Here is a 21,446-nt window from a genome sequence, read left to right on the forward strand (position 1 = left end):
CCTCTTAAAGAAAGATTAAATAATCTGTGTATGAGAGGAAATTTCTATGAAAATCTATAAGATTTGCATTATACATATCATCCCTCTAACTTTAAGAATAATGTGTTTATAGCATTTTCCTCTTAATCTTAAAGGAATCTCCTCCTGAAGCCATATATAAGAATAAAACCCTCTAAAATTTAGATGATTCCGCTTGTTCTGAAATTACTTTTTTTCGGTGAGTCCAGCATTGAAGGGAAGGAAGGGGGGAAAGGAAAAATTTCCGTGCAGCAACTCTTTGTGGTCTCTCGAGTAAAACCAACAGGCTCGCGGCACCGGTCGACCGGCCCGGCCAGACGTCGACTGACTGTTTCTACTTGGCGCGCGTCGTCGATCTCGCGCGAAGTGCCTCTCGGCGCGTCGCGGAAAATCGGCTGTCACTCGCACGCATCGCGCGTGTCCGACGGCAACGTGACTGCGAGGCTAATTCGTTTAAAAAAGAAACAAGGTGGTTCCCGGCCATGAATACGGCTTCCACGTCGTGTATCATCACATATCGCGCAGTGTCGCGGGGCGACTTTCAGCTCGCGCATTATGGCCGAAGGAGACGCGCTCAATCTCGCGCGCGTGGAAAAACGATCAGCGATCCATCTTCGTGCGCTGCCGGGAGTAGATTATTCAGGATAGATCTGGAGCAGGGAGTATTCGCGAGAGAGACATTCCGCGAGGCGTTTAGGACCGTCGCGTGGAAGGGATGGAAATGTTGAGAGTGTGACGAAGCTACTACATCGGCGCCGAACCCCGCGGGGTGGTGATGACATTTTTGCGCGAGCGGCGTAATTGTCCGAGGATCAATACCGAAGCCGGGGCTCCTGGGGTTCAATGTTCATCACCGAGGTCGATCCGGTAATTGTAAAAATTGGAACGAAGAGAGAAGGACGCGCGCAAAAGAGGGACGTAGAGGGAAGGGAGAAAAGAAGAGCGCGTGTCCCGTACCAATTGTTAAACATCGAAGTGGCCCTTGTCACGCGACTTAACGAGACCAACGCGATCGAAATTAATGTCTGGGAGAGCGGCGGATGAGACCTTTGCGAAGGGTGGCCTGCGTGATAAACGACGTTTCGCGTAAATAAATGATAAACGTATTTCGCGTCCTGCGTGACGTCACCCGGCAGACTCGGCCGGCATCTAAGTCTGCCGAAAGTTGATCACCAAAGGAGCGAACTGAAATTAATGTTTGGAGAAAACGGACCAAGTCACGCGGTATATAATTACAACAATACCTCGGACAATGGCGAGCGACGCGATAATCAAGGTGTCGTTCTTGCTGAGCGTCTTCCCGCTAATTCTCTCGACCGACCGGATCCCCTGCTCCAACGACACGTTATTGCAAACCGCGGGCGACGCTGTTTTAAACGGTAAGACATTAATTAAATAGCATTCTAATTTACCCGATGCGGAGCTCGAAACGATCGCGACACGCGATTAGAACAGTTTTTTCCGACCACTTCGATCGATCGCGATTGTTAATTGTTATTTTCGAGCTTGCGCCTACGGTGACATCTGAAGGACCCCAACAGGCGAGTCATATATTCGCTGATTGATAATAATTGATTAATCACCGATTGATAATTAGTAGTTATATCGTACGAATAATTTAGACATGAAACGCCGAGAATTTCAAACGTCATCGTGCTACAAAATGAGACTGCTCCGAGCAAAAAATCGTTGGGGCCATCCTCATGAAGCATAAGGCCCCGATAAGGCTGAAAGTAGGGTGCCCTAAAAAGGGACCACCTCATTATTGCCACGTCAGGCCGCGAGATGGATCTTTTAGGAATACTTTAGATTTTACGAAATAAGACTTTAATAGGAAAAGCTGATAAGGGCTTTAGAAGAATCTTTTAGGGATGCCTTAAATTTTAGGAAATAACGTTTTAATATTGAAAACTGATGTGGGCCTTAGAAGGATCTTTTAAGGATATTTTACATATACATCAAGTTTTGTTATAGAAACTTAATAAGATCTGAAGCGTGTAATAGAAATGTCATAGTTTACTATTGTTTTAGTATTGTTTAGGTGCGCTCTGGTTCTTTTAAAGATTTTTTAATTATACCGCAATTAAAAACAAATTTTGTTAGTTTTATTAGCTGCCATATTCATTAGTCTCTTCCAAGGATTTTTCTAGTATCGCCTTCGTTTTGAAATGCAGCAAACTTTAATAAAACCAGTAGTAGGATTTTTATGTATAAAAAATGCTATATTTTATTGCAAAGTATGCTATATTTTTAAAATAAAAAAATCTTGTTGTATACTAACAAGATTATAAAGGAATAAAGAAATTACAGTCTAAATTTCTTGGAATGAACAGAACGAATATTTTTACTCAAGCGATAATAGAAATATTTTCTTATAAGGCCCTATTAATATTACTTCATAAAGCTCTTATAATAATGCCTTATAAGGCCCTCATAATATTGCCTTATAAAGACCCGTTAAGGATCGTTAATTTATTGGGCCTGAGAGATGTGCAAATCAAGAATTTTTATGTCGAATCGAATCGAATCTATGAAATTTCACTCGAATTCGAATCAAATCAAATGAAATCGAATCGAATCATTAAAATATTTCACATGACTATTAAACATGCAAGTAATGATGAACGATTTTAATATCAAAGGGAATATTGATATTGTAATATCATCTTAAAGTAAAATATATATTTAAATATTTAAAGTAATTTATAATTAAGTTATTAATGATATAAGTTAAGTTAATTACAAGTTAAGGGTTCAAACACACAGGCCCAGATGGCCCGTTTTATAGCTGATACGCGCAAACGATAATGAATTTGATTCCAATTCGTATTCGTATTCGGATTCGAATCATAGGGATTCGGATTTGAATCGAATCCGAATTTCGATTCGATTCGATTCGAATTCGAATAGTTCGCACATCTCTAGTTGGGCCCTTACATCTTGCAGAGCCCTCGTCTTTCTACCCTTTCTACCAGGACCTGATTAATGTTAGGGAAAAATAATCAGGCCCTTACCGGTGGGGGAGCCCTATTAATTTTTCTACTCGGGTTGCTGTGTGCAATTCACGTATGCAATTCTCGCTGCAATCGTTATTTACGTTCAATCAGTTTTCGCGGACGCCAATCACGGACAATATTGCAACGTGTCGTCAGCCAAGGGTCTCCAGCAAATCTCGGCGGCGCTGTACGTGGTGCGAACTTTGAACGAGCATAACTACGTGCCGGGCCGACGACTGGGTGAGCGAATTGCATTAATCTTCACCTTTCGCGTCTGTCTATCTATCTACGAACTCGCTAGCGATCACAAGCGAGCGAAACCGTGCGAGGCGAGGCGGTGAAACCGTAGGACTCGCTGCAGCAGGTGCAGATAATTGCGTTTCGACTTACCGATCGCACAGGATTGAGGGTGTTCGACACGTGTCACGATGGAGTCCAGGTGTTCAAGCGAGTCCTGCGAGCCACGGTCGAGGGAGGTTGCGCGTCGCACTACGAGATGGGTTTCTTGGTGCCTTCCTCGTACAATTCCACGTTGGATCCTCTGCGTTATTACGGCGGCCGCCCGCCGATTGTCACCTACACGGAACAGAATCTCACGTTAGCCACGATCGACATCCTGACGCATTACCTGAGCACCAGGTATGAAAACGTCGATCTCGCGCTCGCCAGCACGGACCGTGTCCTCGAGCGTTTCCTGAGGATCAGCAGGGACGCCGGTGTGTGCGTAAGGCGCGTCGGACACGACGGCGACGGCGGCGGCGGCGGCGACGACGACGACGACGACGACGACGACGATGACGCGAACACGAACGTCACGGAAGCGGCGATAGTCGCGATCGGCGAGGCGAGTGACATACGACGGTGGCTGCGACGACGTCGAGAGGAACCGAAGGATCCCGGGACGAAGACGTGGTTCCTGCTGCCGCTCGATAACTCGGCCATTGACGGTAAATAATTCCGGACGTTGACGGATGACGGGGAAATTACGAGCGCGCCGGAAGAATTTCATTCTCGCGCGGCTAGTTTTTACACGCGAAGCGAGAAATAGCTTCCCGCCCTCCCCCGCCACTGCAACCGCTTACCCTCCACTCTGCCCTTCCGCCGTGGGAAGAACAAATTATTCCTTTTTAAGGGAAATTATTCCCGCGGCGCGACTGTTTCTCTCCGTTCTTCCTGTTTGCAAATGCGAAAACGAACGTTGCCGCCATTAACCCAAATTATAGCGCCATTTCAATGTTGAGGTTGAATCGCGACCCATAACGGCGATTACGGTGCGCAAGTTTAGCCGCGGTAGTTGAGAAGCAGTCTCACCGACGTCGGTTAACTTTAACGTTAGTTTAACTAAACCTCCCCTCTCTCTCTCTCTCTCTCTCTCTCTTTTGCTTTCCCTCTAGAATTAAAGTTGGGAGCAGACAAAGGGAGCAGACAGTTAAACTATAATTAAAGTTAACCGATGTTGCTAAAGCCATTAGACAAATTGGCTTACGCGAATTTCAGTTTGCACGGCGAGCAGCCCAGGACTGGCCGTCGATCCTCGCGAAAAGACTCGCGAGATGCAAATCGCGAGAACTTTTGATCAGCAAAGTCGCTCCTCTGCCGCTCTTGATCGTCATGAATACATCCCCGAGAGCCGAGAGAGATCTCGACGCACGAGCGGCAGCGGGCTAAATTCGCCTGAAATTTTTTAGATGTTACACCAGCCGGCTCATACATCATCAAACCGGAAGCTCTGGACTTTGACCGCGAGTTCGCAAGCGTGGACGAGGACCCGCGACATTCCGAGGACTCCGCGAAACGCTCCCCGTACCTTCTCGGCATCGCCAAGGCCGTCGTCGGGCTGGCGGAAGTCCTCCGGGACATCCGAGGGAAAAGTTGCTCCGGTAACGACGAGGACGACAACGACAACGACAACGACAACGACGACGACGACGACGACGATGACGACGACGATGACGACGACGACGGTGCCGGAAACTGCACCGAGTCGCCATTTCGATCGGTATCGCCGCCGGAAATTCGCGATTCCGACGTGTACGAGGCGCTGCACATGCAGCCGCGGTCGCACTCGCTGGGATACGCGGTCGCCATGAAGACGCAGCACGATCTCGTCGATGTCGCGCTTTACAGGGTCGAGGTGTCAGAGTCGCGAGCCCTCCCGAAAAGAGCGATGTCCGGGATGCCGGCGCTCTGTCTGCGGGATCTCGTCGGGAAGTGTGGGAATTGCACGAATTTTCGCGAGCATCTCCGCGCGCGCCAGGTCGTCACGCCAGGTAAGCCGGGGAAAGCCGGGGGAAGCGCGGCTGCCGATGCGTGATATCGCGCGATAAAATCTTTGTTAGAATCTTATAAATGCGACTTGATGCTTATGGATTCGCCTATCAAAGGCTTCGGATCGAAGGCTTAGCCTATTAGCGCCTAGTGCTCCGCTTATAGAACGCTTCTCTCTTGTATTGCATTTTCCATTCTTTTTGAGTCACCTGGTTAACGTAACTGTTCCGTATTTTTATATCTTCAATATCTAATTCCCAGCCGTACGCCTCCGATAAAAACAGTTCCAGTCATTTGAGAGCTTTAGAAAATAAGCGGAGGCTCTTTGACAAACACGATGATTTTAACTAATTTGGGACCTAGGAGGTGAAAAGAGACTGATGCTTCGGAGGAAGATCTGCGTCGTGTAACTATACGTATTAACGAGGGAATCACATGCGGAGCAGGCCGTTTTACGATTTTTTTTAACCGAACCGCTAGGATCAATGGACTTGAAAATTTCACAGGGTATCCATTAATGTTCAAAGTATAAAATAAATTTGTTACTATCTATAGGTATGGAAAGTACACATAGAACTTTAAACGCGTTTATCTGGAAACACCATTTTCTTAAACTGTCGACACGATTATGCAAAAACTACTGAACCGAATAACTTGAAATTTTTACGCAATGTACAGTAGACATGCAGTTTTCGCCTCTGTCTCAAATATAGTTATATTTTATTTTATTCATTTTTTCTAAACATGATTGACAAGCTGAAAAAAGTTTCATTTTCGATATACTTCTTTTTTGTACAGTCGTTATTTTTCCAAACATGGCTTCACTACCTTCATTTTGGCCTCCACTCAACCGTATATTTTTAAAATCTTTCTCACTTTTTGGTTTCAGAGTAGTGAGAGGCCCGGGATTATATAATCGATAGCAAACATAGAGATAACTACAAACTGGATCGGTTCTTGCGATTCAATAAAATTTATTTTATACCTTGAAGATTAATGAATACCCTGTGAAAATTTCAGGTCCACTGATTTCATCGTTCCTGTCGCAAAAAATTCGTAAATATCGTCCTGAAAATAGTCTTCCCCCCTTAACTCGAGAATGTTTGAAAGTCTCAAATGTTCCAAAACTACCTAAAACTCACCAGGTTATTGCGTCGAGTCGCAGGCTTTTCCCGAAAAAGATCCGCCTCTTTTCTCCTCTACGTAGCGCACGGCTCATTCGGAGACGCGATTTCATCGACCAATCGGCGAGATTAATCGGAACTTTCCAGCGGACCCCGTCGGGAAGAACATCTTGAAGAACAACGTCTACGTTCCCATTTGCCTGGTCGCCGTGGTGTGCGGCACCCTTATGTGCTGCGTCACCGTCGTATTCATCGTCTATCGTTTCACGACCGAGCGAGCCGAGCTCGACGGCGACCCGAGCCTCACGATCGCCCTCATCCTGGCCATCGTGTTTACCCTGCTAACAGCGCTGCCCTTCTGCATGGCGGACGATTATTTCGGCGCGGAGAGCCTGAACGCCCGGAGGATCCTCCTGGCCACTCTCGCGTTCGGCCTCACGTTCTCGATTATGCTCTCGAGGGCTCTCTTCCTGGCTTTATCCACCGGCGGTGTTCTCGTCAGCCACGTCAACGGATACCTGCAGAGCGTCATGGTGTTCTTCATGTTCGCCGTGCAGCTCGCCATGTCAATCATGTACTTCGTCCTAAACACCGCGGACTCGGCCGTGATCACCAGGAGCCTCGTCTTCATCGCGTTATTAGGTACTTTTAGTCCCAACACCGCGAAATTATCAGCGGCCAAGCGGAAAATTCGGATCTCATACTTGCCGAGAGTGCTCGCGCGTGTGAATGTAGAATTTTCTCTCCTGCGCCGCGGCTCGCCTTTCATCGTCGCCGCTCGCTCGAGAATCCTCGCTTTGATCTCGCAATTTTAATTCTTCTGCCTTCAGGATACGATATATTTCTGCTGATCGCGCTTTTCGTCGCTTGCTGCTTCATCACCGGGATAAGACGCAACTACCACGAGGGGAAGTGCTTCTTCGGCACTGCCGTCGGCCTGCTGGCGGTTTGGACGGGCTGGCTGATTTGCTTCGTACTGATGCAGCCGGAAAGTCGCGACATGATCATCTCCTTCGGCGTTATCGGCACTGCTTATTCGATTATCCTCGGTACTCTCGTACCGCGAATGTATTACATGCTGATGCACCTGCCCGGACGGAAAAGCCTCGGACGTAGATTGGACCTCGTGAACTTGCCGACCGACTCGGCTGTAAGCACGATCGTCAGGCCGGTGAGAGAATTCGACACTGTTGTCTTCTTGAAAAATGATGAAAGTAACGGCGAGCTGACGCATCTAATCATCGTCGACTCTTTCCGATCTAATATCTAGGTGTACAAATGAATGATCCAAATGTTTCAGCTAAATTCCAGGTTTGTTTTAAAAAGGGTTTTAAAACAAATTTGTCGTTCAAAGTATTCGACGTTGTTTTCTATAACTTTAAGCCACATCTTTCAGGCAGCTGATGAATTCCATGTCAGAAAAATGTTGCGTCTTTGGACACGATAAAGTCGTCAAGTCATTTTCGGATCTCATCTCATCTGATTTGAAGTGCACATCGGACGAGGCATGTTGCATCGACCGGGACAAGTGGTAATCGATAGGAGCGATGTTTGGTGAATATGCCGGATGCTGCAAAACGTTCCAGCCAAGACTCATTATGATGTCTTTTGTCGTAGAAGCAACGTGTGGCCTAGCGTTATCGTGCAACAATTTCACAGTTCCTCTTCGCCGCTACGAGATTTGATCAAAAAGTAACAAGAGTTTATTTAATCTTCAATGTTTATCCCATCTCCTTCAAAGTAGTCCCCCTGTGATATTGTACACTTATGCCGACGTAGTTTCCAACAGTTTGAGAAACATTGGTGGAACGCCTCTTCAGGTATCGTCTTGAGCTGAATCTGCGACTTCACCTTTATCTCATCTATTATTGAAAAACGTTGTCCTTTGAGTGTCCTTTCGAGTTTGGGAAGTAGGAAAAAGTCACAGGGGGCCATGTCTGGAGAATAAAATGGTTGCGGCATTACAACGGTGTTGTGTTGTGTTTGCCAAGAACTGTTGGATAAACAAAGCGGTATGTTGCGCCGGTGCGTTGTCGTGGTGCAAAATCCATCCAGAGATGTCTTCAAAACATTAGTAAAAATCGCATGAGCTGTATGAAATTCCTATTTCTTCAGCAACCTCTCTGGTTGCTGATGATCCTTCTAATAGCAAGCACAATCTCTTTAACTTTTTCCGCGTTTTCATCACTGGTGGACGTGCTAGGACACCCAGACCTCGCGTCATCTTCGATGTCTTCTCGGTCTTCCTGAAGGCGTTTGTACCACTCATAAACTCGTGGTTGTGACACAGTATCGTCGCCAAAGGCCTTCTTTAACATTTTGAACGTTTCGCTGTACTTAATTCTGTTTTTAACACAAAATTCCAGACGAACTCTCTGATCCGACTGATTTCGCCACACGAAAAATCGCCAAACACACTGAAGTACGTCTTGCTCATTCGCTCGCCAAACACAAGCGTCGCAGCTGCCTGAAAGTTGACACGTACGTCATTGCTAGTGCTACCAACACACAAAAAAAGAATCGACCGAATAGACAAGATAGAGCGCGAGCAATGTCAAAATTCTCGTCACTTTTCGCTCAAACCTCGTATACGGCTATTTTCATTCTAATTCTTGACTCAAACGGATTAATTGGTGTTGGTAGCAGCCCGCGGTAATTGTTTCATTCGGTCTTAATATCTCATAATAAATCACACCCTTCATATCCCAACAAATGCAGAACAGAATCTTCTTTCCGAAATATTTCGACTTTGCGTCCGATGTTGATGGTTCGCCGGGATTTACCCATGACTTTCCGCGTTTCGAATTGTCATAGAGAGTATCTGCTTCTCGTCCGCCCGTAACAATTTTCCACAAGAAAGACTTTCTACGCTGCTTATTGAGAAGAGAAAGACACGCTGCCACTCGTTCATTCTTGTTGACTTCAGTGAGTTTGTGCGGAACCAATTTTCCTTCTTTTCCTGAATCTCCTCCATCTCGTGTTTGGCATTTGGAAATAGTTTGTTGCGTTACTCCTAACGGCCTTGCAAGCTCCTTTTGCGTTTGTACTGAATTCTCAGCGAACAGTCGCTCCAAATCATTGCTGCCGCACTTCCGAGGGCTTCCAGGACGTTCTTTGTCGCTCAGACTGAAATCGCCGCTTTAAAACCGTCTAAACCAAAATATACACACATCGTACGATGCAATAGCCTCGCCGAGAAAAGAACAAATCGATTCGCGTGCTCCTGCAGCATTTTTTCCTTCGTTGGAATTCGTAAAGAATGCAGCGTCGGATACGCACCTTATCTGTTGCCATTTTTGACTCTACTGAACTGAATAATTTTTGAGATTATTGAGTCTCATTCCGCCTAATATACCAAATGTAATTAATTTAATAGCTATATGTCAACACTACATAAAAGAGCGGGAAAACTTGATTGCTTGAAACTTAATTTCTTAGCCGCTTGAAAAAAGTTTGGATTATTCGTTTGTACCTGCTCAATAATTGCTTCAGCCGATGAGATTACGCCGTTGATAACTTCATTTTCTTTTTTAATTGACACAATAACGAAACTCTGTCTTTGCAGTCGCGATTCGCCCACGATTACGCTCATCCCGTTCCGGGAAGCCAAGTTGTACATACGCCACCCACATATCCGAATTATTACGGCAGTTCCAGCCCGAGCTCCAAATGGCCCGATCGATCGCGCAGTCCGATTCAGCGTGAAATGCCTGGATACAGTAATTATGGATTTCACGCGGAAATGACGGAGATCGAGATTGCTCGCGCCGTGCCGCAAACGCGCCGTGTCGAGAACGCGGAGGCGAGTAATCGTCGAATATCTCGAGCGCGGCTGGTCTCCTCCCCGAGCACGTGTCTCTCTCCGCGAAGGATATTAAAAAGTATTGTGTGTCTGCAGGCTCGGAGGAGTCCTCACGTAGCGCCGAACGACGTCATTTACGCGCAGCCGAAGATCTGCAGAGCGCGGAGGGTGGTTCTGGGGCAGGAGAGAGAAGCGGAGATCAGCAGGGACGACTTCCCGCCCGGGCTGAGACTGCGAGACAGGCTGTATCCTATAAGATACTCGAGTCCGACTGCTGTAGGACGACCGCGGCAGGACAGGATCGATGAAGAGAACGAGGACGAGGACGAGGACGAGGACGAAGAAGAGAACGAGGACGACGACGACGACGACGACGACGACGACGATGACGACGAGGGTGATGAAGGAGACGAGAGTGTCTGCAGGGTTACCCGCTTTTGACAGAGATACTTGATTGCAGGCCGCACGGCACAATCATTCGTGTCACGTATATGAGCCCGCGAATCCTCCGTAAAACGAATTCTTCCGCTTACTTGAAACCTCGGGCGAGGCACTCCGAGGAACTTGCCAAATTGGAAGATTGACGAAGAACTCGGAAGTAACGATCGGCGCGCGAGCGTGCCCTATTCGCGTCTCCCCCGAACTTCTCGTCTCGGCTGACTTCTTTTCTCGCTCTCATGTCAGGCGAATCGCCCGGAATGACTTATCGGCTGTTTCCGCTCAAATTTCACCCCGACAAATTTAGAGAAATTTAGAGAGCGAGAACGCGCTCGCCGACGCTTCCTCCCTCGACGTTCGATGTTGTCTAATGAGCTGGAATTTTGCCGGACTACGAACCTCACCGAGCTCTCCCCCCCCTCTCTCTCTCTCTCTCTCTCTCTCTCTCTCATCTCGACCGGCTCAAGCGGCGACAGAAGTTCCTCGTTGCATCAGATACGCGGACAAGGACGCGGAAACGCAGCAAAGCCTGTGCGCCGTGCGCGGCGCAGAATCAATTTGGCATGTACCTCGTCGAAATTGCATTATGGTCGATCGTAATTTCGCAAGCAGGGCAGCAGGTGTGCGCGCTACGCGGGAATATCGATGACGAGATAGCGAGGCCCGGGCTGCTCGCAACAAAGGGACTCGCGAAAATGCAGTTTACCGCTCGCCACGTTTGCGACGTGTGGGAACGATTCCGCCGCCCGGTCGCCCGCGAGAATCTTCTTCTCGTCCCACGGCATTTTTATCACTCCGATTTCCCCGCTCTCGTTACAACGCGCCGAGTTATAACGCGCGCGCGTGCTAATGCGAATTTTGCATTCGCACTCGCCCGAGCACACGGCGGTTTCGTCAGCCCGGCAGAGCGCGATTTCGCGAACCTGCACACATCGATCCGGCCTTAATAAAAGCGTCGAGACGTTAACAGCCTTGGGGAGCCGGGCGAATAAAAGAGCGTCTACCTCTCGAATTAAGTTCAGCGCGGTTCAGCGCAGCCCGGCCCGGAAGCTCGAGCCCGGGTGGATCCCTGAATCTTTCGCGGAATTTTTACCTCGGCATCCTTGCAAAACTTGCAGCAACGCCCGAAGGGAAAGGAAGGAAGGAAGGAAGGAAGGAAGGAAGGAGGAGGGGAAAAAGGAAACACGTAACCCTCCGAAAATTCTATCAAGCCGGTGCAGCCCCCTCGTCGATCTTCTCGCCGACGTGTTCTCACAGTTTACGATCACGCGCGCGATGGTTCACTTCCAGATCACGAGGCCACCGTGAAAACCGCGAAAATCAGGCTGGCTGGCGGCGGCCGATAAGCCGTCATAATGGGGATAAATCGAAAAGTGCATCGGCTCGTGAAAGGGTGCGCCGCGTTCGGACCTTCTCGTAGCCCCCCATGAAAAAGCTTCTGCGCAAGAACGAGCTTCACAGGCTATAAAAGCTCGCACGAGACTCGTCCGCTTTCCAGTCACGTTTAGGGCTGCCTTTCAAGTGACGAAAAAAAGAAGAGGAATTCGCGAGAAGGGGCCTGCTTGAAATACGTGCGCTTATCAGAGCAAGGTGAAAAGAGGAGAGGAGGGAGGGAGAGGGGCGAGTGGGTCGTGGAATTTATCGACGTTCGGACAAGATCTTCGTCCGGTTCTCGAGCTAATAGAGCGACTACGCTCACGGACATGGAGAGATTGTCCTGAAAAGAGTATTCTCTCTTTCTCTCTCCCTCTCTCTTTCTCATCCTCAGTGCAACGCGTTTCATTCGTTCAATTTACACTCGCGTTTTCTTCTCGTTTGTGCGCGAAAGAGTGCTGCAACTAGTCGCAAAATCTCGGTGTGCGTTTCACTTTCGCACTTGCGCGCTCGACGGTATCGCGTCGCGTCTCGGATGTAACCGCAAAATTATTCGCTGTCGCGGAAATTACGACGCGTGAATCTTCGCTAGAGACTCACACAAGTCTCGAAAATTCTCCAGAGTCTCCTTGCAAAATTCATTCGAGTAGCACACCGGCACGGTGTGAGCGCTCTGTCGTTCGCTACTCTCCACGTTTCTTGGAGGACGTCCAATAAGGACGTACTTTAAAGACAAGCGCGGTCTCAAGAGACAATTGCCTCGGAGTGCATCACGTGTGAACGTGTGTGTGTGTGTGTGTGTGTGTACGCCCGCGGAGTATATCACGTGTGAGTGTGTGTGTGTGTGTGTATACGTGTGCCATATCTCTTCGGAGAGGATCGATGATCAAGGATGAGACTGGGCGATGTGAAGAACAGCCGCACGATCACCGTCGCGGTGGTCTATCTGAGTCTCTTCCTGGATAATGTCCTGTTGACGGTAGTCGGTAATTAAAGCAAGCCGACAAAGAAGCCGGGCCACGTGCTCGGCCGCCGCAGTTTGCTGATCCAGAAATGTTTCAGTGCCGATTATTCCCGATTACCTGTGCACGCTCGACGCGAATACGACCGCGAGCGCCGGCAAGGAGGAGGACGAAAACGGCAGGGTGGGATTACTGTTGAGCTCGAAGGCTCTGGTCCAATTAATTTTGAATCCGGCCGTGGGGACTCTCACCGGCAACCTGGGCTATGTGAGACCCCTGTTCCTGGGAAATCTCAGCCTGCTGCTGGCCGCTTTGCGTGAGTCGCAGATAATATTTTTCATGGCGATCGCATCCATCACGCGGATGTGCTTAATGATGCGCGAGAAAGGGAACGTGTTTGCGTTCGCTCAACCGTATGGGCAGAGCGTTGATGTAATAAGAAAATTGCAGGACAAGAAAGAGACACGCCCGACTGTGTCACGCAGAAGGAAAACCGAATATCAGCGACAATTATAATTTAAGCCCAAATTGCAGTAACATTCGAGCTCGAAGAAGCTCTCTGGTTTCAGCTTTCAATTTCATCCAAAATTATGTTCGTTGAATTAATCATGTCTGCGTACGTATCTTTTATTTTTTGCCAACCAAAGAAATTGTTCGTCACTCAAAAAAAGTAATTTCAGAACAAGCAGAATCATCTAAATTTTAGAGGATTTTATTCTTATACATATATGGCCTCAAAAGAATTCCTCTAAGATTAAGAAGAAAATATTATAAACACATTATTCTTAAAGTTAGAGGGATTATATGTTACATGTATAATGCAAATCTGATTGATTTTAATAGAAATTTCCTCTTATACACAAATTATTTCATCTTTTTTTAAGAGGATTATTATTTATTCTTACTATACTTTATTCTTACTGGTTATGCTAGTTAATCTGAAAAAATTATTATAACGTATAGCAAAAAGTAATATATTCGTATATGTAGATGTACTTTTGGCTCCAGTTCTACAATAAGTAGGCACGAACGAAATAAGATCATTATAATAAACAAATTTCCAATCAGTTTTGTTATGGACTTCATAGCTACAAATATGTTCATCATAATAAATTGTATGAAACACAGTTAAAAGAAAGAATATATTCTTATCCAACTTCTTGCAATATAGATTATAAACTATTTTTGACCAAATATAGGTAAATTATCTTCGTTATGTATTACAGCAACACACATACCTTTTCTAAAAAGCGTTCCAAATATTCTGACCAATGAGCGTACGATTATTTTTTCGTTCATGTCTAGAGGTAGAGTATGACTGAACAAACAAAGAAGCCGACATTCAAATCAACATATTCCTTTTCATACAAGAGGAAAATTAATTGATATAAGAGAAAATAGGAAATCCTCTTGAAATAAGAGGAGAACAGTTGGAATAATATCTAATAAATTTTAGACGAATGCACTTCACTTTGATCGCTTTATCGAAAGAGGAATCCTCTTCCTATAAAAGGTTTCGCTTAGAATATGAGACTATGGGAAAAATCACTTTGCAAATAGAATACTTTTTTTTGGATGATTGAAATTATTCAGGAAAATGCATTCTCCTTTTCCTCTGCCGTTTCTCACTTTGGCGCACATGAAACGGCCAAAGACGCTTAATTATCCAGCGGGGTCTCCGCGAGTATTAATTAGTCGACTACTCATTATGGCCGCAGTTTTCGCCTTCGGCCAGACGTACGAAGTGCTGTTCTTAGCCCGGAGTATTCAAGGTATAGCGTCGGCGTGCATAGCAGTCTCCGGCATGTCCCTCGTCGCCTCCCAGTACCCCGAGGAGGACGAAAGATCCAAGATCATGGGTTTCGTCCTGGGCAGCATCGCGCTGGGCGTACTCCTGGGCTACCCTGTTGGATCCGTGCTGTACGACCTCGAGGGTAAAATGGCGCCTTTCCTCTTGGTGTCCGGCCTCGTCGTCATCTTAATTTGTGAGTCATTCTTCTCCGTCATCAAATCCTACAAAATTATTTCGCGTCGTACTACACTTCCTCGATATCGAGACGCTGAGACGCAGGCTTGTCTGCCGGCAGGTCTGCAAATCCTCGCACTGAACATTCAGAGTGAAGCCAAGGTGAGTGCATATCGCGTCCGACGAGAGTACCTCTCGGATGTGTCTGTCAAATTTTTACGAGCTACTGCCGATGACCGTCCCGTCTGTTTCTTTCGTTTGATCGCAAAACGCATTCGAGGATCAGCGACACATTCGTCCAAGTTCAATTCTCATTTAATTCTGATCGCGATTCTCCCGGCGCAGACGCATCAGCCGAGCGACCAGCAGCAAAGCACTTGGACGCACTTGCTGTCTAACTCGCACATCCTCATCATCTCCGGCGCGATTTGGTGCTCGACGTCGCCGATGGCGATCCTGGAGCCATGCTTGCCGATTTGGCTTCGGACTCATATCAAGCCCAAGGTACGTCACGGGAAGGACAGAGACGGAGTATCCGTGCGAAGGAGAAGGCGAGAAAGAAAAAAAGCGAAAAGCGACAACAAGTAACGAGAGCGGGCTTGAGCGGCCTTAGATTATCGGCTCGTACAAGCGCGAAGCAAGATGAAGCGTCAATTAACATTCTTTGCAGAAATGGCAGCTGGGCACGGTCTTCATACCGGACAGCGTGGGCTACCTGATCGGAACCAACTTCTTCGGCGTGATAGCGTACCGTTACGGTCGCAGCAAGGTGGCGATCTTGGCGATGTTCTTGCTCGGCGTGAGCGCCATTCTGATACCGTCGGCGAGCACGATGTCGCAGCTGATATTCCCGCACCTCGGAATGGGTCTGGGCATCGGCGTCGCCGACGCAGCCCTGGTGCCGTTGCTGGCCAGTCTGGTGGACCGGAACGGTAACTACGGGCCCGTTTACTCGATCCAACAAGTGGCCGTCAGCCTGGCTTATTCCTTGGGTAAAGTATCTCGCGACGAGATGATTCATAAGACGCGACGAATGAGCACGAGGTACCTTCGGAAGGTGGAACCATTACGTATTTATTTTCGTCGACTCCGGCTTTTTCCTCGATTTCTCTCTCGAGTTCTCTCTCGTCGCGCTCGCATCGTCCTCATGGTCGTCCTCAAAGTCCTCTAATATTGTAACAGTTGCACCAAAGCTTGATCAAATTTTGACGTCGTGTATATTCATGAAGAGCTAGTCTTTCTCACATCAAGCACATCACCGATCAAAAATGAATAATTCGGAAGGTCCTTGGAAGGTTCACGCGATTAATCGCGAAATATCTCCCAAGGGAGCAGAATAGATGCTACAATCCCCTCTTTTTTCATTTAAAGGACCCATCATGGGCGGCGAAATGGTCAGAGCCATCGGCTTTCCATGGGTCATGCGAATTGTGGGCATCGTGAACATAGCTTACTGCCCGTTGTTGATATATCTCACGTTGGAACGGAAGAAACTGTTGACCGAGACGGAGGAGAAGAAGAAGGACTACGACACGTTCCAGAAAGCCAGCGCGCCGTATGAGAGATTTCACGATTCCGACGACGATCTCTGACGGTAAACAACAATCGCGACCCGACGACCTCGGCAAACTCGAGGGGACTAATTGCGAACTCCAAGTCAGGCGTTTTTCCGTGCGTGTTAACATTCTTCTCCTTCAAACTTGAAAGTAGGCCACTGAGACGAAGTATAATGCGATATCTCCTGATGAAATCATGTACAAATTCAAAAGAGAGAAAGAGAGAGAGAGAGGGGGGGAGAGAGAGAGAGAAAGAGAAACGAGCCTCCGCAGACACAAATGGTGATGAAATCTGTCAAATCGTCAGCTCCCACATAGTAAAAGACTCCCGAAGATTTCTCATCAAAGGTCACAGATGTGAAATATATACGTCAACAATATCCACGATTAATATCCGTGAGAGCTTGTCTCTGTTGCGCAAAGTACACGATGCAAGCACGGATTCGACGAGCACTCGTCGAAAATTGCGATCCACGCTGATGAGAAAACACGAGCGACTATCGCAGCATTGACGTCGCGGACTCTCTCATCCCTCCGTGACGGCGCGGTCTGATGAATATCGTTAAGTCCGCTTTTGCACACCTCGAAATAGCATCCAGTAGTGTTATTGTGTCCCCGATTAAGCGGGCGGCAGCAGATCCTCGTCTCGTAGCTGGTAACCAAGTGAATTATTGGCTGAACAGCATCCCCGAGGCTGTCATCCGTGGCACCACGACGACGTTCGTCGGATCGGGGAGCGCAGGCATTCGCTGAATTCGAGAGCGGTGCTGGACAAGGAAACACGCGACGCTACGCTCTCGACAGCGGGGAACGCGGCGATCGATCGGCCGGTCGCGCGATCGATCGGCCGGTCGCTCGGCCGACCGCTCGGCCGCCCGACGCGGCTCCCTGAAAGCTCATTAATGCACTCAATCTACGAGGTGAAATTCGTTTACGTTGCATTAACGCTCCTGGTGCATGCCGCAAGTTGCATTGACTCGTCATTAGTTTACGTACGATCGTCGCGCCGTACTCGAGCAGCGAGTGTCCTGCGAGCAAGCGACTGCTCGCTGGGCTGCAGCTTGAGGAGCCAGACGAGCGGGATCTCGCAAGCGCGAGGAAGGAACGTTCGTTCGCACGCCAAAGGTGTGAACGGAAGAGAACTGTTGCTCCAGCAAGTCGCGAGTCGCGAGCTGAATAAATTCCGAAGAGATCTGTCTTGTCAAAATTTTGAAAAAAATTCTTTTCTCGAATTACTAACCCCAGAGGAGAAATTATCGTTAAACGCGAGAAACTTGTGAAGTACTCATTGTTCGACACTTATTTCTATCTAATTCTATCTAATTCTATCTAAAGCCTATTCAGCGGATTGAAACTATGAAACCAATCAACAGACGCCTCGATATTTATCGATCTTGAAGCAGAAACCCATTAACCCAAAACTCATATGCCCAAAATACAAAAACATCAAATATAGACCGGTTGGTTAAGCACAAAACCGAATACGCTCAGCAAACAGCAAAACTGTATGTCGATGCATATTATTGGTACTATATTGCCTTCATCTGTTCATACTATTCTCTTTCATGGTGCAAAAATAATCGATCATTTTCTTCTTATACCTATAGGAACATTGTCAGAAGAAGCACAAGAATCGCGCAACAAAGACGTGAAAAACATTCGACAATTTCATACGCGTAAATGTGGAAGAGTAGAGGCAAATACGGATTTGATACACAAACTCCTCATTGAAATTCTGAGTTTTCTAAAAGGTGATTATAAGTTCTGGGGTCTCGCATTTAGTATCCATAGGCTCGAACCCAAGATACTGTACTTTAAACGATAAACTTTTAAGACAAACCCTAAACCCATGAACCCTGGACCGATAATTTTTTTCAAAATTTCGGCTGGACAGATCTCTTTGGAATTTATTCAGGATCAACCTCATCCATTGGTGTCGATGATCGGTTGGAAATTCAGGTCTCTAGAGAATTTTCAACCAAAAAATGTCATCTGTGCGCCGACGCTCGCTTACGCTCGGTCATTTTTCAGCGCATAAAGTACAGCGCGACAGCAGCTTGGCTCGCTTATAACCGCCTGGAATCTCGTATATCATGGGAAAGGAGCGATATAAAATATAAGTGCACGTAAAGACGCTCTTAAATACGTGGATTACGTTTAAGGAGAGAATCACGGGAGGAAAATATCATTTCGTCGATACCCGCGGATATAACGGGCGCTCGACGAGCGTCGCGTCGCTTCGCGCTCCTTCGATGATGATTATTCATCATTCACTCGGTATCGATCGCCGGTCCACTCACCGAGATTCCGCGTAACCGCCGACTGTTGCTATTCCCGAACGGCGGAATAATGATCCGGCCGTTATTGCCCGGGCAAGCAAATAATTTCGATTCGCCGGATAAAGCGACGCAAATATTGGTCCTGAGGAAATTCAGCTGCGCTAATAAATCCCAGCTATTTTCCCCGAGAAAGTCGCAGGCGCAGCGTAAACAAAAGCCGGCCGTTTCGTGGGATTTGTAAAACCGTGAGCGAGGAGCGCGAGCGGCGCCGCGAGAGCAGAAGCGAAATGGAGCGTGATTTTGCGCCCCGGGGTTCATTCGGCGAACAACGCGATCGTCATTAGCAAGGGTGTCGAACTAATCGCGTCGTCGCAAGCGTCGCCAGAGCGAGAAAGCTGCGAGCGCAACCCCCGTTGAGGGGGTGCGACGTGCGTGCGTATGTGCGTGAGGCACGCAGCTTTTTCTAAAAATAGGGCGCCACTCCTCGAGGAGGGTGGTACGTGGTACGCCGATTTCTTGCGTGGCGCCTAATTGTATCGATATTTCGTGAAGTCGATGTTACTAATTAATCGACAGTCACGGGGCTATCCCGTTGCAGCATGTATCGTCTCAAATCTGTAAGCGTCTGTAAACGATCAATATGAGATCTTATTTTATCGTGCAAGAATGCACATTCTAAGATTCTTCATCGCGACACCCCAACGTCCTGCGATTCTCCGTGAGCGAAGAAGAGTATGAACGTCAAAAACGCAGATTCGTCGCGATGAACATCGAGGACTGAAGAGGACTCGAGCCTTTGACTTTCGCTTCCCAAAGCGCGGCCACTTCTTCGTCATCGATCCTCGCCCGCGACGATGTTAAAGTCTGCACAACTTATCCCCTTGTCGTCGCCGGTGCGCGCGCGCGCTGTTAATTCTCGAAAAAGGCGAGCGTTCGGATTTTCAAACTCGACGGACGTATCTCCGTGAAGTCAGTCGGTACAATCGAAGACGCGAAATCTGCCCGATGCGCCGGACGTCGCGGCGAGTCAATAATTACGCTGCTTAAATTACACCCTAAAAATAGAAAATCAATGTGCGTGTCCGCGTGCGGCTGGGAACCCGCGCGAAATAAAGCCGGACGGATGAGCGTCGCACCGAGTCGAGTCGGGTCGAGCATAACACTCTCTCTCTCTCTCTCTCTCTCTCTCTCTCTCTCTCTCTCTCTCCCTCTCTCTCCCTCTCTCCCCCTTTCCCTCTCGGACCATGTCGTTAGTAGGATGGCTCTGAGACTGAAGAGGCCTGAAAACACGGCGACGACGATGACGAGAAGTCAACGTCGAATGAAAGGACGAACAAGAGCGGCGCGTACTTAATGGCGGAGTATGATGGTTCCGTAATTCAACCTCCCCCCTCCTTCTCTCCTTCTCGCGCATACAGCGAAACGCTGGCCTCGTCTGATGACGCAAAGCACCCCCTAGCAAGGTAAATACACCGGGACACCGAATAATAATGATCGTGGTATGTGGACGACGAGGCCAGCGCGGAAGGGACGAAAGCTCCTTCCGCGAACTCATCACATCGTCGACTATGCAAATTATGTAACGATTATGAAACAATTTGCGCTCCGAGTCTGCCTTGTTTTCGCCCTCGGGAGATGCGCGTCGAATTTTAATAACTTCCAATCCGCTGCAATAATCCGTAGAATACGCAGAGAGTTTGCCGCGAGCCTTACTTGGACGATCCGCGATTCAGTCGGGATTTAAAAGTTCTCTATAATTTTGTAAAAAAAGAAGAAATTTAAAGAGAAGAAATGAGAAAGAGAGAGAGAGAGAGAGAGAGAGAGAGAAATTTTATTAAAAAAATCTTTCGCGGCCGCGTATATATTTTTCCTCGGTTCGCGCGAACACACGGAATTTCCTACCGCGCCTCGCACCCGGTTGACCTTTACGCCAACGATATCTCCTCCCTTATCTCTACGTCTCCGTAGAAGCTGCCTTTTCAGCTTTAAACGTCCATTCGATTCTCGACGCTGCCCCAATTCTGGCGGGCGGTCTCCGTCTTTTGTAATCCGAAATGTGGCAGAGATTAGTGGCGCGCGGTGTTGCATGAAAGATCGCAGAGTAAACGCCGCGATAAAGCGCGCGGCTCCTCGTCGACCCTGAGCGGAATTTACTGTCAGTCCTCCTTCCCGCGCCCCCTGACCCTTTGCCGCCTCCTCCTCCTGCTCCTGCTCCTCCTCTTCCTCGTCATCATCATCGCTAACGAGTCATTCAGCTTCCATCAAATCTCGATGGCTGGCTCTCTCGCGCTTTTTTTCTCGCTGTCTTCTCTTTTCGTTCTCTCTCTGATTCTCTCTCTCTCTCTCTCTCTCTCTCTCTCTCTCTCTCTCTCTCTCTCTCTCTCGCTCGCTTAGCATCGTTTTCGAAGCCATAACCCTGGCTGGAATCCAACGGAATGAAATCCCGTGCGGTATCCCTGACAATCTGTCCACCTACGATTGGCTGGGCCGTGCGTATTTTATGATGAAATGCGAGCCTTTTCGAGACTCGATTCGGCCAGCTCGAGGTTGACCGACACGCGCAAGTCCTGGCGAGATCCCGAGGGACCCGAAATCTTCCCTACCTCATCGCCGCAGAGGAAGATAAATACAACGAGGGAGGGGGGGGAGGGAATACGGTCCTA

The 21,446-nt window shown here is 47.9% G+C and overlaps 2 protein-coding genes across 2 annotated transcripts; both read left to right on the top strand.

Annotated features, from left to right (window-relative positions):
* Nucleotides 1–446: 446 nt before the first annotated feature.
* Nucleotides 447–12,704, top strand: boss (G protein coupled receptor bride of sevenless). Its single transcript, XM_025305166.1, has 9 exons — nucleotides 447–1,397; nucleotides 3,126–3,254; nucleotides 3,416–3,961; nucleotides 4,703–5,284; nucleotides 6,554–7,048; nucleotides 7,237–7,577; nucleotides 9,972–10,208; nucleotides 10,305–12,236; nucleotides 12,643–12,704. Exons 1-8 carry the CDS (start codon nucleotides 1,271–1,273, stop codon nucleotides 10,647–10,649), a joined length of 2,802 nt encoding a protein of 933 aa, XP_025160951.1. The 5' UTR covers nucleotides 447–1,270; the 3' UTR covers nucleotides 10,650–12,236; nucleotides 12,643–12,704.
* Nucleotides 12,705–12,902: 198 nt separating this feature from the next.
* Nucleotides 12,903–18,322, top strand: LOC105184859 (synaptic vesicular amine transporter). Its single transcript, XM_025305168.1, has 7 exons — nucleotides 12,903–13,006; nucleotides 13,083–13,298; nucleotides 14,701–14,967; nucleotides 15,070–15,110; nucleotides 15,294–15,452; nucleotides 15,619–15,940; nucleotides 16,320–18,322. The coding sequence occupies exons 1-7, from the start codon at nucleotides 12,913–12,915 to the stop codon at nucleotides 16,538–16,540; spliced, it is 1,320 nt and encodes a 439-aa protein (XP_025160953.1). The 5' UTR covers nucleotides 12,903–12,912; the 3' UTR covers nucleotides 16,541–18,322.
* The last annotated feature ends 3,124 nt before the right edge of the window (nucleotides 18,323–21,446 follow it).

The sequence above is a fragment of the Harpegnathos saltator genome, unplaced genomic scaffold (assembly GCF_003227715.2).
Source record: "Harpegnathos saltator strain DR-91 unplaced genomic scaffold, Hsal_v8.6 scaffold676, whole genome shotgun sequence".
Lineage (NCBI taxonomy): Eukaryota > Metazoa > Arthropoda > Insecta > Hymenoptera > Formicidae > Harpegnathos > Harpegnathos saltator.